The 14,384-nt window shown below is 46.8% G+C and overlaps 1 protein-coding gene across 1 annotated transcript in view; it reads right to left on the bottom strand.

Annotated features, from left to right (window-relative positions):
• gpn1 (GPN-loop GTPase 1) overlaps positions 1-6,194 on the bottom strand; it is a 72,926-nt gene extending 66,732 nt beyond the window's left edge. The window contains exons 1-2 of the mRNA XM_084337266.1: positions 6,010-6,194; positions 5,672-5,765 (exon numbers count right to left, since the gene is read on the bottom strand). Coding sequence (XP_084193392.1) covers positions 5,672-5,765; positions 6,010-6,189 — 274 coding nt within the window. The 5' untranslated portion in view covers positions 6,190-6,194. The remainder of the gene's footprint in view (positions 1-5,671; positions 5,766-6,009) is intronic.
• Positions 6,195-14,384: the final 8,190 nt, after the last annotated feature.

Here is a 14,384-nt window from a genome sequence, read left to right as displayed (position 1 = left end):
TCAATTCATATAGACATTTATGACATACACAACATACATGACATTTATGGCATAGGGACATATAGGTATTTAGTACTGATACATTTGTGACATAAACGGTATTCAAATATACAGTACTGTTACCCCTAGATCCTGACAGAGTATATACATATGATGGGGAGGGGACTGTATATTAGGAGGGGGTGGGTGGGTGGGAGAGAAATATACATACGGCGGGGAGGGAATATATACATGCGGTGGGGAGGAGACTGTCTGTTAAGAGGTGGTGGGGGTTTTGGGCATTTACGGTGGCCAGTTTCGAATTGCAGCCTCCCGTAGGTGCTCTTTAAGAGCGGTTTTGAATGTGGGTAGTGATTCACATTCCTTTACAGCTTTGGGTAGGGCGTTCCACATTGTTGTGGCATAATTGCGAAACGTGTTTAGTCCCTTGTTTGAGCCGAATCTGGGTTTTACATGATTTGTTGAGCTTCCTCTGGTGTAGTGGTTGTGGTATTCACTGACCTTTGGGAAGTATTTTGACATGTACATGGGTACCCCGGTCGTATAGTGTATCTTGTAGACCAGGCCCATTGCAAGTTGCTGTACTCTGTCGTCTACTCTAAGCCATCCTAGGTTGTCAAAGTGGGCAGGGCAGGGTTTCTGTTAGAAAAAATTGTTGCCGGTCTCCGTGACCTGCAAGATTTCAATCTACCGGACAAATGAGATTAATTCCGGTCATAGTTTATTGAGCTTTAAAACAATTGATAGGCAGGCTATATAAAGAATGTCATCCTCAAGGCATGTAGATTTATAATATTATTACTTAAAACTAGGCTACTTTTGCGTATACAGTCATTAATATATTCCAAATAAAATAAGTCCCTCGATACTCCGTGCTGCTGCTGACTTGAAATAAAATAGACCGCGTATGTGGGCAGTCGGTCCGACACTAAACAGCAGTCTGTTATAATCACATTTTTATGAGCTAACGAATTCCGTTATATTGGACATTTGTATTAATTATATCAAGCGAAGAACTGAGAAATTTGGCAGAGAGAGACGGCAACATTATCGTGGGTTTGCGTGATGTATATCTCCACCTCCCAACGACTTGGTGCTGGTCATAATGTCCGGTGAAAATAACTCCCTCCAAGCACAACTCAACCACCCGAACCGTACCAAAACAGGCCAAAACCAAATAGCCTATGCGACGAACGATTCATTACATTCGTTTCATCGTTGCTCCACCAAGCAGCCGGTCCAACAATGAAAGCTGTTGTCAGCGCGAGCCGGCCGCAGTTAGTTTGCAAGAAGCATCCAGCTGCAGACCCGCAGAGCAGCTTTCCAGGTCTGGGGACCGCACTGTGCCAGCAAAGCTGGTGGGTTCTGTGGGTCTGCAGCTGCATGCCTCTCGCAAATCCAGCAGCAAGCTCTCGCCGACACAGCGTCGTCACTACCAGACCGGCTGCTTGGCGAAGCAACGATAACAAACGTAATGATTGTTTCGTTCATCGCATAGGCCACTCAATTCCAGCCCATTTGAACACAACTCAAACAATCAAATTGTGCCCAGAGGGAACTATTCTCACCGGACATTACGACCGGAGAGATTAAATATGTCGGACTTCAACAGATTTTGCCGGTCAAATACCGGTAATTACCGGCTAACGGAAACGCTGGGGCAGGGGTGGGTTCTGGGGTTCAGGTCAAGTAGTAGTCTGACCAGTTTGTTTTGTGATGTTTGTAATTTTGTTTTAAGCGCCTTTGAGGTGCTTTGGTACCATGAGGTGCACGCATAGTCGTAGTACCCTTGAATGAGTGCTCCTGCCAGAGTCTTCAGGGTATTCTTGTTTACCAGAGAGGAGATCCGGTACAAGAATCTAGTTCGTTGGTTGACTTTTTTTATTACATTGGATGCCATTTTGTCACAGGAAAGATTTGCCTCTAGGATGGAACCCAGGTACGTAATTTCGTCTTTCCTTGTGACAATATTGTCACCCACTGTAACTGAGAAGCCGTCGGTCTTGCTGAGTTTGTTATTTGAACCGAAGAGAATGGACTCTGTTTTGCCCATGTGTAATGATAGTTTGTTATCAGCGAGCCATATGCAGATTTTGCCTAGTTCTGTGCTGAGGGTTTTCAACCTGCAACTTGTTCTTGTCAGAGACCAGCAGGGCTGAGTCGTCCGCAAACAGGAACAGGTTGCAGTCACAGGCTGACGACATGTCATTTGCATAAATTAGGAACAGTAGCGGTCCTAGTATGCTTCCTTGTGGAACACCACAGCTCACTGTGAGGGGGGGGATAGAGTACCGTTTACCTCTACCATCTGTTCTCTCCCCTCCAGGTAGGATTGCATCCAGCTCACTGATAAGCTATCAAAACCAATTGCTTTTAGCTTGTCCATCAGAATGGAGTGATTGACAGTGTCGAAGGCCTTTTGTAGGTCCAGCATGACCATGCCGCAGTATTTGCCCGCGTCCACCTCTTGTTTGATGTGGTCGTTCAAATAGAGGAGGCATGTGTCAGTGGAGTGGGACGTTCTGAAGCCAGATTGGAATTCGTAGATTAGATTTTTTTTTCCGCCAGGTACTTTTCGACCTGTTCGTAGACTATTTTCTCCATGACTTTCGAGATGGAGGTAAGAATAGAAACAGGGCGGTAGTTGCCTGGGTCTAATTTGCTGCCCTTTTTGTGCAGAGGGGTCACTCTCGCAATTTTGAAGTCCTTGGGGACGTGTCCCTGTTTTATAGAGAGGTGTATTATGTGTGTGATGACTGGGGTGATGGCGGCTGCTGCGTCTGAGGAATTTGGAGGGGATGTTGTCATGGCCAGTGGCCTTGTTAGGTTGGAGGGCGCTCAATTTTTTGAGTACCTCATCAGTTGTTACCATTTCAAGTTTGAAGTCATCTTTGTGGACCCCTAGGTTTTTGTAGTATTCTACTATGTGTTCTACCCCATAATGCCCTGAGTGGGAGGGTAGTTTGTTTACCAGTGTTGTGGCTATGTTTGTGAAGATGTTTAAGTAATTGGCTACATCCAGCTTGTCTGTGATGAGCGTGTTGTCCGTCTTTATGTTTATGTTTGAGAATCTGGTTTTAAGTTTTTTACTGCAGCCTAGTTGATTATTGAGTAATTTCCAAAGTTTGCGGGGTTTGTTTTTGTTTTCCTCAGTTTTGTCGTTGATGAAATTTCTTTTTGCGGTTCTGATCATGGTGTTTACGTCATTTCTTAGTCTGTTTCTTTGAATTTTTTGTTCAACCACGTGGGCTTGGAGTTCACTGTTTGAGCTTTTGGAAAGCTTTGTCTGACTTTTATGAAGTTCAGAGCATTTTTTGTCTCTGGTTTTCATAGCGGCCAGTATTTCAGTGTGCATCCATGGCTCAGCGCGATTTTTAACCCTGGTGGTTCTTATGGGTGCCATGTTGTTGAGTATTGCTGTGAATTTGGTTTTGAATCCAAGCCATGTTTCTTCAACCTGTGTACCACTGAGTTCATCTGACCAGTCCAAGCTCCCCAGTTCTAGGTTAAAGGCCTCTCTAGAGTAAGTTTTGAGGTCTCTAGATGTGACTGTTTTGTGACAGCCGGCCTTCTGTTTTAGCTTTTTGCGGGTACAGAAAATCATATAATGATCACTTAACCCGCATGCTATCACCCCTTTATTGGAGATCATGGACTTGTCAGAGGTCAAAATGAGGTCAATGGTGGTTTGTGTCGAATCACATACTCTTGTGGGTTGGGTGATTAGCTGGCTGAAACCGTGCAGATCAGAAAATCTACTGAAGGCCTTGAAGACGGGTGCTGCTTTACGCAGCATATCCGTGTTCCAGTCCCCAATAAGAATTTTTTCTACCCCCTCCACCCCAGCTAAACACCCATCAAGTGTGTCATAAAAGCCACTCTGTTCTGGCGGTCTATATATTGTGCCTACTAGTACTGGTTTCGCCCTGTCTAATAAGATTTCAATCCAAACAGTTTAAATTTCATCATGGTTAAGGTCAGTACTGTTGATGTATTTGGTATCCTTGTGTATATACACGCAGACGCCACCTCCATACTGGTTTCTATCCCTCCTGACTATTGAGTAGTTTTCAATTTCAATCTCTGGATCTTGTACAGATGAGTCTAATTTTGTTTCTGTGAAACACAATATGTTAGCCTTACCGTTTAAAAACAACTGTTTGATTTCAGCCAGTTTAGGTCTCAGGCTATTTGTATTAATGTGGAATATGTGAAGTCCATTTTTGCTGGTAATCTGATCGATGTTGTCACACTGGAGGTAACTCTGTTCATTTGTGTCCTGTCCTGTGGTGGGGGAGGGGCATGTATATTTCTCAACCACCCACCCACCCCCTCCTAATGTACAGCCCCCTCCCCATCATATGTATATACTCTGTCAGGATCTAGGGGTAACAGTACTGTATATTTGAATACCGTTTATGTCACAAATGTATCAGTACTAAATACCTATATCTGTCCCTATGCCATAAATGTCATGTATGTTGTTAGCCCCTTTCGTGACTTTCGGTTTGCAAGCCTGTGGCTTTTGTGACCGGAGTCACTTGCCCACCCGCCCCGATCACCCAGTAGAGCGATCACCAAGCGTCGTCAAGGGGCTCGCGGTGTGTCAAGAATACATCAGATCTGAATTTCAAAGATACCCAGCGTACAATATGGGTCTAACACAGCTTCACGATGGGGTCTGGAAGCTCGGAGTTGCTAATAAACAGTTTAAAACATTGTTACTCGACGAGTGGTATTTACAGACCGAACGTCCATCTCCGCCGTTGGTGTCACAGCGCATGCGCACCATGCCGCGTTCACGTTACTGGGAAGAAGCGGAAGAACCAGTTTCCGACTGGGAAAAACCATTCACGTCAGCCTCCTAGTGGTAATTCCTACTAGGACATATGGGATTCTTTTATAGACCCCATATCTCCCACTTCGCGTCACGAATTGCGGAAGTATGGATGTGGGCGTTTCATCCATAGATATATATATAGAGTCAAAGCGTGAAGGCTTCCTAGTTGTAGCAACGAGATGTCCTCTGGTTCTTCCGCTTCTTCCCAGTAACGTGAACGCGGCATGGTGCGCATGCGCTGTGACACCAACGGCGGAGATGGACGTTCGGTCTGTAAATACCACTCGTCGAGTAACAATGTTTTAAACTGTTTATTAGCAACTCCGAGCTTCCAGACCCCATCGTGAAGCTGTGTTAGACCCATATTGTACGCTGGGTATCTTTGAAATTCAGATCTGATGTATTCTTGACACACCGCGAGCCCCTTGACGACGCTTGGTGATCGCTCTACTGGGTGATCGGGGCGGGTGGGCAAGTGACTCCGGTCACAAAAGCCACAGGCTTGCAAACCGAAAGTCACGAAAGGGGCTAGTATGTTGTGTATGTCATAAATGTCTATATGAATTGAAAATGGGGGACCCTGATGTAAACAAGACAAACGTCTTTCTCAGGTCTGCATCCCCTTAACAATTGTGTGTATTGAGCCGTACTGTATTGTACCCATTCTGCAATCTGTTAAATAAAGTTCTCATTCATTCATTCACATGCATGTCGCCAACCTCATCCATCTCTAGGTCTCTGATCTGTATGCCTCTCACTCACACTCACACACAATAACAGGACACAACGTATAATGAAAGAGGCAACTATCATGAGTTAGCAGAACCTTACCAATGTTAGCTGGGAAGGGGACTTCGTGTACCGCGGGGTCTAGGTTGATGACGTAGGGAGGTGACTTCTTTGTATGAAGATGCGCGGTGAGTCTCTGAAACACAAGCGTTGATACTTAACGCCAGCTGACTACCGTTTATCGTTTAGTGTTAACATTTATTAACAACAAACCTCACTCAAAATACCAATGTGGGGTAACTATTTTATGAATAAACATTGTCGTTACCGCATTGCTTTCTACTAAGAGGTTAAAGTCGCATTTAGACAGCTAACACCAGCGAGCTTGGCTTGCTCATCATTGGCTAACGTTAGCTGCTAGCCACACTGTCTAATGTTACCTGCACGAAAGTTGTTTTCCCAGACCCCGCCATGCCCAACACAATGAGACACACGGCTTTCCGTTGGGTGGCATCTCCAGAAGATGATTCTTGATGCAGCATATCCCCTTCTCCTCTATTACTGCCCTCATTTCCCACTGAAACATCCTCTTCACCTGCGCTACATGCAGAAGCCGCCATGCTTATTGAATGATGCGAAGGAAACCGCTGGTTACCGTAAATGAATGATCAACTGTCGCAGAAATGTGATGCTCATCGCGTCACCGCTGTCCTTCTTCTTCTTGTATATTTCCGGCGGACTAGGCGTATTGCCGCCCTCCATAGGACAGTGAGAGCACTATAGATTTCCAACCCTCTCTATAATAATATTGCGTTATTTCTAAACCTAGCCGCATTTCTGGCAAGACGCTCTCTGATTGGCCGACGCCTGTTTCTACACTGGTTAAGCTTAGGCACTCTTTCGAAGTTGGTTAAGGTTAGAGTTTGTCTAGAGCGTGACGGCAAGTTATTTCGACGGTTAAGCTTAGGCACTCTTTCGAAGTTGGTTAAGGTTAGAGTTTGTCTTAGAGCATGGCGATAGAAAGCCAGGTAGTTTGCAGGCTGTTTGACGTGGAAATGGGCAAAGACACATCTCGTCACGCGTCAGTGGCCAATCAGAGAGCGTCAGTCAGTGCCAATCAGAGAGCGTCTGCCAGAAATGCGGCTAGGTTTAGAAATAACGCCTCTATAGCTTCTGTACGCACGCAAGTCAAGTCAAGTCAAGTCAAGAGTTTTAATTGTCACGGCATACAGGTATACAATGAAATGCGGGTGGTCTTGCCCGCAACGATGTGCAATACAGTGGTACATATAATAGAATCAAAAGAAGAAAACAACATTGTGCAGTAACAGGTAGCAGGTAACATGGAGTGACATCTCGGTATCTGTACATAGTTATTTACAGAGCATATGGGACATGCTAGTTAGCTTTGGTAGTGCAATACACTGTTCCTGTTATTCTAATTTAAAGTGTCCTTTCCTTTGGCCATAAGTGTGCGTGTGTGCGACATGAGTGTGTGCCCGCTCATGTTAAAGTTTAAGTGGCTGCTCGTGTGTGAGCGTGCACAGTGTGCGTGTCGTGTGTGTGTTCATGTGTGCTTGTGTGTGGACAGTTCAATGTTCTGAGCACTCAATGTTCATTGTTCATGGCTCTGATGGCCTGGGGGAAGAAGCTGAGCCTAAGCCGCTCTGTCCTAGTAGCTGGGGTTCGCAGGCGTCTGCCTGACCTCAGCAGCTGAAACAGGCTGTTATTGGGGTGGTGAGGGTCTTTCATTATCCTGCAGGCTCTGGATTTGCACCTCTTGTTGTATAGAACCTGCAGGGGGGGTAGTGCAATACCTGTGGTACGCTCGGCTGAGCGCACCACTCTCTGTAGGGCCTTCTTGTCCTGTGCCGTGCTGTTTCCATACCAGGCAGTGATGTTTCCGGTCAGGATGCTCTCTACAGCTCCTGAGTAGAAGGACTGGAGTATCTTTCCCGATACTCTGAACTTCCTTAACTGTCTCAGGTGGTAGAGACGCTGTTTCGCCTTCTTTACTACTGTGTCTATGTGTGTTGACCATGTCAGGTCCTCTGAGATGTGGACCCCCAGGTACTTGAAGCTGCTCACCCTGTCCACGGTAGCCCCGTTAATCATCAGTGGTGTGTGCGTCTCCTGCTGTCCTCTCCTATAATCCACGATCAGCTCCTTGGTTTTACCAATGTTCAGGAGCAGGCTGTTGTCCTGGCACCAGCGTTCCAGTACCTCAACCTCCTCCCGGTAGGCCTTCTCGTCGTTGTCCGAGATCAGCCCCACCACCACCGTGTCGTCTGCGAACTTCACTATGGAGTTGGAGCTGAACTTGGCCACACAGTCGTGTGTGTAGAGTGAGTACAGCAGGGGGCTCAGAACACAGCCCTGGGGGGACCCGATGCTCAGGGTGATGGTGTTGGAGGTCTGACCCCCCACCCTGACCGCCTGGGGTCTTTCGCTCAGAAAGTCCAGTACCCAGGCGCTCAGGGTGGAGCTCAGACCTAGCTCGATCAGCTTGTCCACCAGTCTGGTGGGGACTATGGTGTTGAACGCTGAGCTGTAGTCAATGAACAACAGTCTCACATAGCCCCCCTTCTGACGGTCAAGGTGCGAGAGGGTGCTGTGCAGTACCTGGGAGACCGCGTCGTCGGTGGACCTGTTTGTCCTGTATGCAAATTGCATAGGGTCCATATCACTGGGGAGGGAGGCACAAATGTGGTCCTTGACCAGCCTCTCGAAACATTTCATGACCACAGAGGTGAGTGCCACCGGTCTGTAGTCATTTGGACATGCTGGGGAGGGTTTCTTCGGCACAGGGATGATGGTAGACATCTTGAAGCAGGCAGGGACCACTGACTCCGCCAGTGATTGATTAAATATGGCGGTGAACACAGGGGCCAGCTGGTTGGCACAGGTCTTGAGTATACGTCCTGTTATGCCATCTGGGCCAGCAGCCTTCCTGGTGTTCACCTGCATAAATGCTCTTCTCACACTGTGTTCCGACAACGAGAGAGCGCCCCCCCCCCCTCACGGTTGCCCCCCCCCCCCCTCCACAACAGCCGGCGCGCCAGTGACGTCACTAGCCGGAGAGCCAGCAGCGCCACTGTCTACACCAAACCGAGCGTAGAAGATGTTGAGCTTGTCCGCGAGGGAGGCGTCGTCGCTCCCCATTGAGGGGGCGCTGACTTTATAGTCAGTTATTGTCTTCAGTCCCTGCCATAATCCTCTTGTGTCGTTTTGTGCCATTTGTGTCTCCAGTTTATCAGCATATGTCCTCTTAGCAAGTTTGACAGCCTTGCGTAGAGTATAGACTGAAGCCTTATACTCCTCCATGTTTCCTGACTCTCTACCCAGGTTGTAGGCGGTGGTACGAGAGTTCAGAGCTGCTCTAATAGTGCTATCCACCCACGGTTTCTGGTTTGGGAAAATCCGCACCGTTTTCCTGGGGACAATACCATCGGCTATTGTTGTGATGTAACTCACCACTGTGTCTGCTAGCTCACTGACGTCACTGGCGCTTCCTTTGAACATATCCCAATCCGTGTCTGCAAGCACGTCCTGGAGCGTGGCCTCTGATTCGTCGGTCCACTTCTTTGTCTCACGTGACACGACGGCGTCACGTGATCTCTGTTGATATGCCGGAAATAGCAAGATGGAGTCGTGATCGCTCGAGCTTGTGGACCCCGTTAATGGCGGAGCGGCTACTGCCTTGTAACCGGCTTTGAACGAAGAATAACAGTGGTCGAGTGTGTTTTTCCCTCTGGTGGAGCAAGCGATGTGCTGAAAAAAGGACGGCATCACTTTCTTCAGGTTGGCCTGGTTGAAATCGCCGGCCACTACCATCACTGCGTCTGGGTGTTTGATCTGGTGTCTGTTGAGATGATCGTGTAGTTCGCCCAGCGCTTTGCCCGTATTCGCGTGTGGGGGGATATACACGGCAGTCATGACGACCGCGGTGAACTCCCTCGGGAGGTGAAACGGACGACACAGGATAGAAATATGTTCCATGTCCGGCGAACACGAGTTTGAGAGAACCTGCACCCCCTCGGGATTAACCCAGGAATTGTTCGTGATGAGGCAGACTCCGCCGCCGATGGTCTTTCCTGAGGCAGCGGTACGATCTGCACGTAAGACTGTGAAGGCATCCGAGGGAGATACGCTTTTGTCCGGAGTCGTCGACGTGAGCCATGTTTCTGTGAGACACATAATGTTGATGTCTCTCATCTCCCGTTGGAACCGGACCCTCGCTCTCAGGTCATCCATCCTACCCTCCAACGAACGGGCATTCGCCAGAAAGATGGATGGAATTGCTGGGCGGTAAGCAGCTCTTTTTAGTCTCAATCTGATACCTCCACGTCTCCCTCTGTGTCTCCTCCTGCCGTCGCCTTTGTTCTTTTCCTTGCCGCCATTCTCCCGTCTGATTTCTGCTGGCCTTTCTAGGTCAAAAGTGTCTCCAAACTCCTCTTTGAGCCCGGGGTTCAGGTCCATAAGTGTCTGACGGTCGTATGACGTACCCGCCAGTGTTGCTTTAAATAAAAAAGTAGAAAAAACAAACATAATAGCTAAAAGTGAGTACATCGTTGCAGAGCTAAAACCAGAGGCGTCTGACCAGGGTCGCGCATGCCGCGTCTCTACAAATAGTAGCTCCAGTTCTGCAGACCCCTCTCTGATTGGTTGAGCTCCATTTCTGCAGACCTCTCTCTGATTGGCCGAGCGAGCGCATGCGCATGAGCCGCGACAAGCTCCTCTTGCCAGGAGTCGAAACTCCATTAAGCTCCAGAGAGAGAGGCTGAAAACCCACAGTTGTTGCCCGCCGGATGGGAGCCGAATCTCGGATCCGAGTTTTCTGATGAATAGCCCCAAAACATGGAGGTCGCGAACCATGGAAGTATTGATTACGCCATAACGAATCATTAAAAAAATATACCGTTAACTGGAATATGTTGTGTGTGCCTTTACACATATGTTGGATAGGATTATGTACTTGGTTTGTCATTAAAAACCAATAATAATTGCTCGCCGGCTTCGCTGACCAGAGCTCTCTCAGATTCAAAGTTTTAATTGCAGCCTGGCTGGAACATACATGTTTCGGAACCAATGTGTAACTAGACAGTTACAATATAACATTTATATTAATTAACCCAGTTAATGCCTTAAGAGAAAGAGTCTGGTGGTCAATTGCTACGGAAATGTTGTGTCTTACTAATAATAACTAATTCCTTGGTCAATAGAAGTCTCGCTGTGATACTTTCTGAATATGATTTGGGAACATCAAATGGGCAGGCCGAGAAATAACATAACGTTACAATGTACAATAACTTATGTACATATACCGATATGCCCTACTCTGTTTACTTGTTTTATTGCACAATGTCGTTCTATTGGATTCTATTATATGTTATTACTATTGTATTATGCACATCGTTGCGGGCAAGACCACCCGCATTTCATTGTAAACTTGTATGCAAATAAACAACTTGTGACAAATAAAACTCTTGACTTGACCACCAGCCTCTCTCTCTTAAGGCATTAACTGGGTTAATTAATCTAAATGTTATATTGTTAACTGTCTAGTTAGGCATTAACTGTGTTAATCTAAATGTTACATTGTAACTGTCTAGTTAAGGCATTAACTGGGTTAAGTGGGGAGTGTTAAAAAATCACTTTATTCATTCCAGATGTAGCTTATTTTTCCAATCATATTGTACTGAACAAAGATTAGCAACACATTTTCTTGCAGTGAATTCCTGCCTGAACATTCAAGACATGCTGTATTGTGTGGGGCTTTTAGAGAGGAAGATCCGTAGGACATCACAACGTCGATTCCTGAACGCAACCTCTTTGATATAGCTAGAGGAGAGATTACACCCATACAGCCTCGAGTGTCGTGTGCAGTGTAAACAAACATTGTTTATGAGAACACATCCAAAGGGAACACAGTTTCTTGAGTCTGGCGTTGTTGTACTTTATCTATTTAGTGTTACTTTTGGGAGTAGTGGGGGAGAAATGAATGAATGAATGAATGAAAACTTTATTTAACAGATTGCAGAATGGGTACAATACAGTAAGGCGCAATACACACAATTGTTAAGGGGATGCAGACCAGAGAAAGACTTTCGTCTTGTTTACATCAGGGTCCCCCATTTTCAATTCATATCGACATTTATGACATACACAACATACATGACAACTTTAGGGATTAATAAGAACAAGCCGCCTCGGAAGAAGACGGCCGCTGCTGCTGAAACCACCGCCTCGCGTCGCCTCGCTGGCTGTTCCGCATACAGCGCGGCAGCGGGCGATAAGGGGGGCGTGCTAGCGCGCGGTCACGTGGGCTTAGTGGCCAATCAGAGGAATCCGGAAACCGAACTGCGTTGTATTTGGCATAGACGCCTTCTGTACAGCCCTGCGGCGAGCAGGAACTGCACAACAGCACTAGCACTTAACCTCGTTCCCAGCTTTATCTCGAGAGATCAACTAGCACTAGGATAGAATGTGCCGCGTCTCTACAATTCGTAGCCGCATTTCTGCAGACCCCTCTCTGATTGGTTGAACTCCATTTTTGCAGACCCCTCCCATTTCTGCAGACCCCTCTCTGATTGGTTGAGCGAAGCCCCTCTCTGATTGGCCCCCCCGCATGAGCCGAGACGCGTGTACAGCAGAGAGAGCAGAAATGCTTGTTTTCATGAGAAAGAACCTGCCATTGCTGCTTAAGTGAGAATTATTCACAACAGGTCACAGAGTGGTGTGTGACTGATAGGAGTCAGTCTCACATCAGAGGGCCTTGGATTTTCCCCAGGGACTGCTGCCCCCTCTAGTGGTTAATAATTTTTTTGACAAGTTAATGACTGTTTGAATATTTTGTTGCTACCAAGATACTTGTTTATTAGTGAATGGTGATTTAACTTTTAGTTTCAGCTGCTATATTATTTTTTATTGGATTTTAAGTTCCTATTTGCACTAAATGTTTACAAAGAATTTTGATTCCTGTTTATTTTGAATGTTTTACCAAGTTGTTTACTTGACTTGTGAATTGTGATTTAACGTAGCCTAAATATTTCTCAGTTTCAGCTGCTACATTCTTTTATATTGGAATTTTAAATTCCTATTTGCACTAAATGTTTACAAAGAATTGATTCCTGTTTATTTTGAATGTTTTGTTCAAGTTGCTGGTGCACGATTATTGATTATTTTAATAATAAATATCAATTCAGTACATGTATATCTATGTGTTAATTTGTTACATTTAGTTTGACTAAGTTAGGAAAGTAATGTTTCAAGTGAAGCCTGATGTTGCCTTGCACAACAAAAATTATCCCAGTCTCTGACTTGCACAGTGAGGACTACAGTTTATTAATCAAAAACACACTTGTGATCTTTTACAATTCTTAAAAACAAACTTTTTTATTTTAACAATGGGTATCGGATCGGTACTCTGTATCGGCCGATACCCAAACCCAGGTATCGGTATCGGGACTGAAAAAGTCAGATCGGTGCATCCCTGCCCCAGACCACTCTGAAATTATACTTATATTCACCACAGGATAACAAATCTCTTTTTTGCATCTTGGACGGAAGAAAGTCAGTGTCAAATGACTATAGTATTGTCTCCATAGCTATAATATAATATAATATAATAATAATATAGATCTAGCTCTACAAACAAGGTGACGCACTCCTATCTTTAAAGCGTGGCATAGCTACAACGGGACCCGGCTAATGGCTGGTGCTGAATGAGTTAATAAACATTAATATTTGTGGTTGTCTACAGTCTGGTTAAGATGTGGGGACTGACCCTGCTGTTGATCATGGAGGCTTCTCACAGCTTATAGTGAATATGGAGTCTTTGGTATCAGCCTCCTCCAGGCCTTGAAGCTGCTCTCCCTCCTGACTGCTCCAGGTTTCCTCCTGTTCCTCTTTAATCTGTGAGGGCTCTGGGTCCTCCTGGTCCAGACTGAGGCTCCTCTCCTGCTGCTCAGGGGGAACCTCCTTACAGACTGACAGCTGTGAGGGCTCTGGGTCCTCCTGGTCCAGACTGAGGCTCCTCTCCTGCTGCTCAGGGGGAACCTCCTTACAGACTGACAGCTGTGAGGGCTCTGGGTCCTCCTGGTCCAGACTGAGGCTCCTCTCCTGCTGCTCAGGGGGAACCTCCTTACAGACTGACAGCTGTGAGGGCTCTGGGTCCTCCTGGTCCAGACTGAGGCTCCTCTCCTGCTGCTCAGGGGGAACCTCCTTACAGACTGACAGCTGTGAGGGCTCTGGGTCCTCCTGGTCCAGACTGAGGCTCCTCTCCTGCTGCTCAGGGGGAACCTCCTTACAGACTGACAGCTGTGAGGGCTCTGGGTCCTCCTGGTCCAGACTGAGGCTCCTCTCCTGCTGCTCAGGGGGAACCTCCTTACAGACTGACAGCTGTGGGGGCTCTGGGTCCTCCTGGTCCAGACTGAGGCTCCTCTCCTGCTGCTCAGGGGGAACCTCCTTACAGACTGACAGCTGTGAGGGCTCTGGGTCCTCCTGGTCCAGACTGAGGCTCCTCTCCTGCTGCTCAGGGGGAACCTCCTTACAGACTGACAGCTGTGAGGGCTCTGGGTCCTCCTGGTCCAGACTGAGGCTCCTCTCCTGCTGCTCAGGGGGAACCTCCTTACAGACTGACAGCTGTGGGGGGTCTGGAGGGAAGGACAGAGAATTGAAGAACAGGAAAACTGTCAACCAGAATTATCTTTGCTAGTCCAACGCCACACACGGAAGTGCTGTATTTCTCTCAACTCATACTATGCACCAACTAGCATACATCAGTGACTATCACAACCATTATTAATGGTAAAGC

This window comes from Notolepis coatsorum (assembly GCF_963971535.1).
Source record: "Notolepis coatsorum genome assembly, chromosome: 20".
Classification (NCBI taxonomy): Eukaryota; Metazoa; Chordata; class Actinopteri; order Aulopiformes; family Paralepididae; genus Notolepis; species Notolepis coatsorum.
The sequence above is the reverse complement of the archived record's forward strand: the minus strand, read 5'-3'. Positions and strand labels throughout refer to the sequence as shown.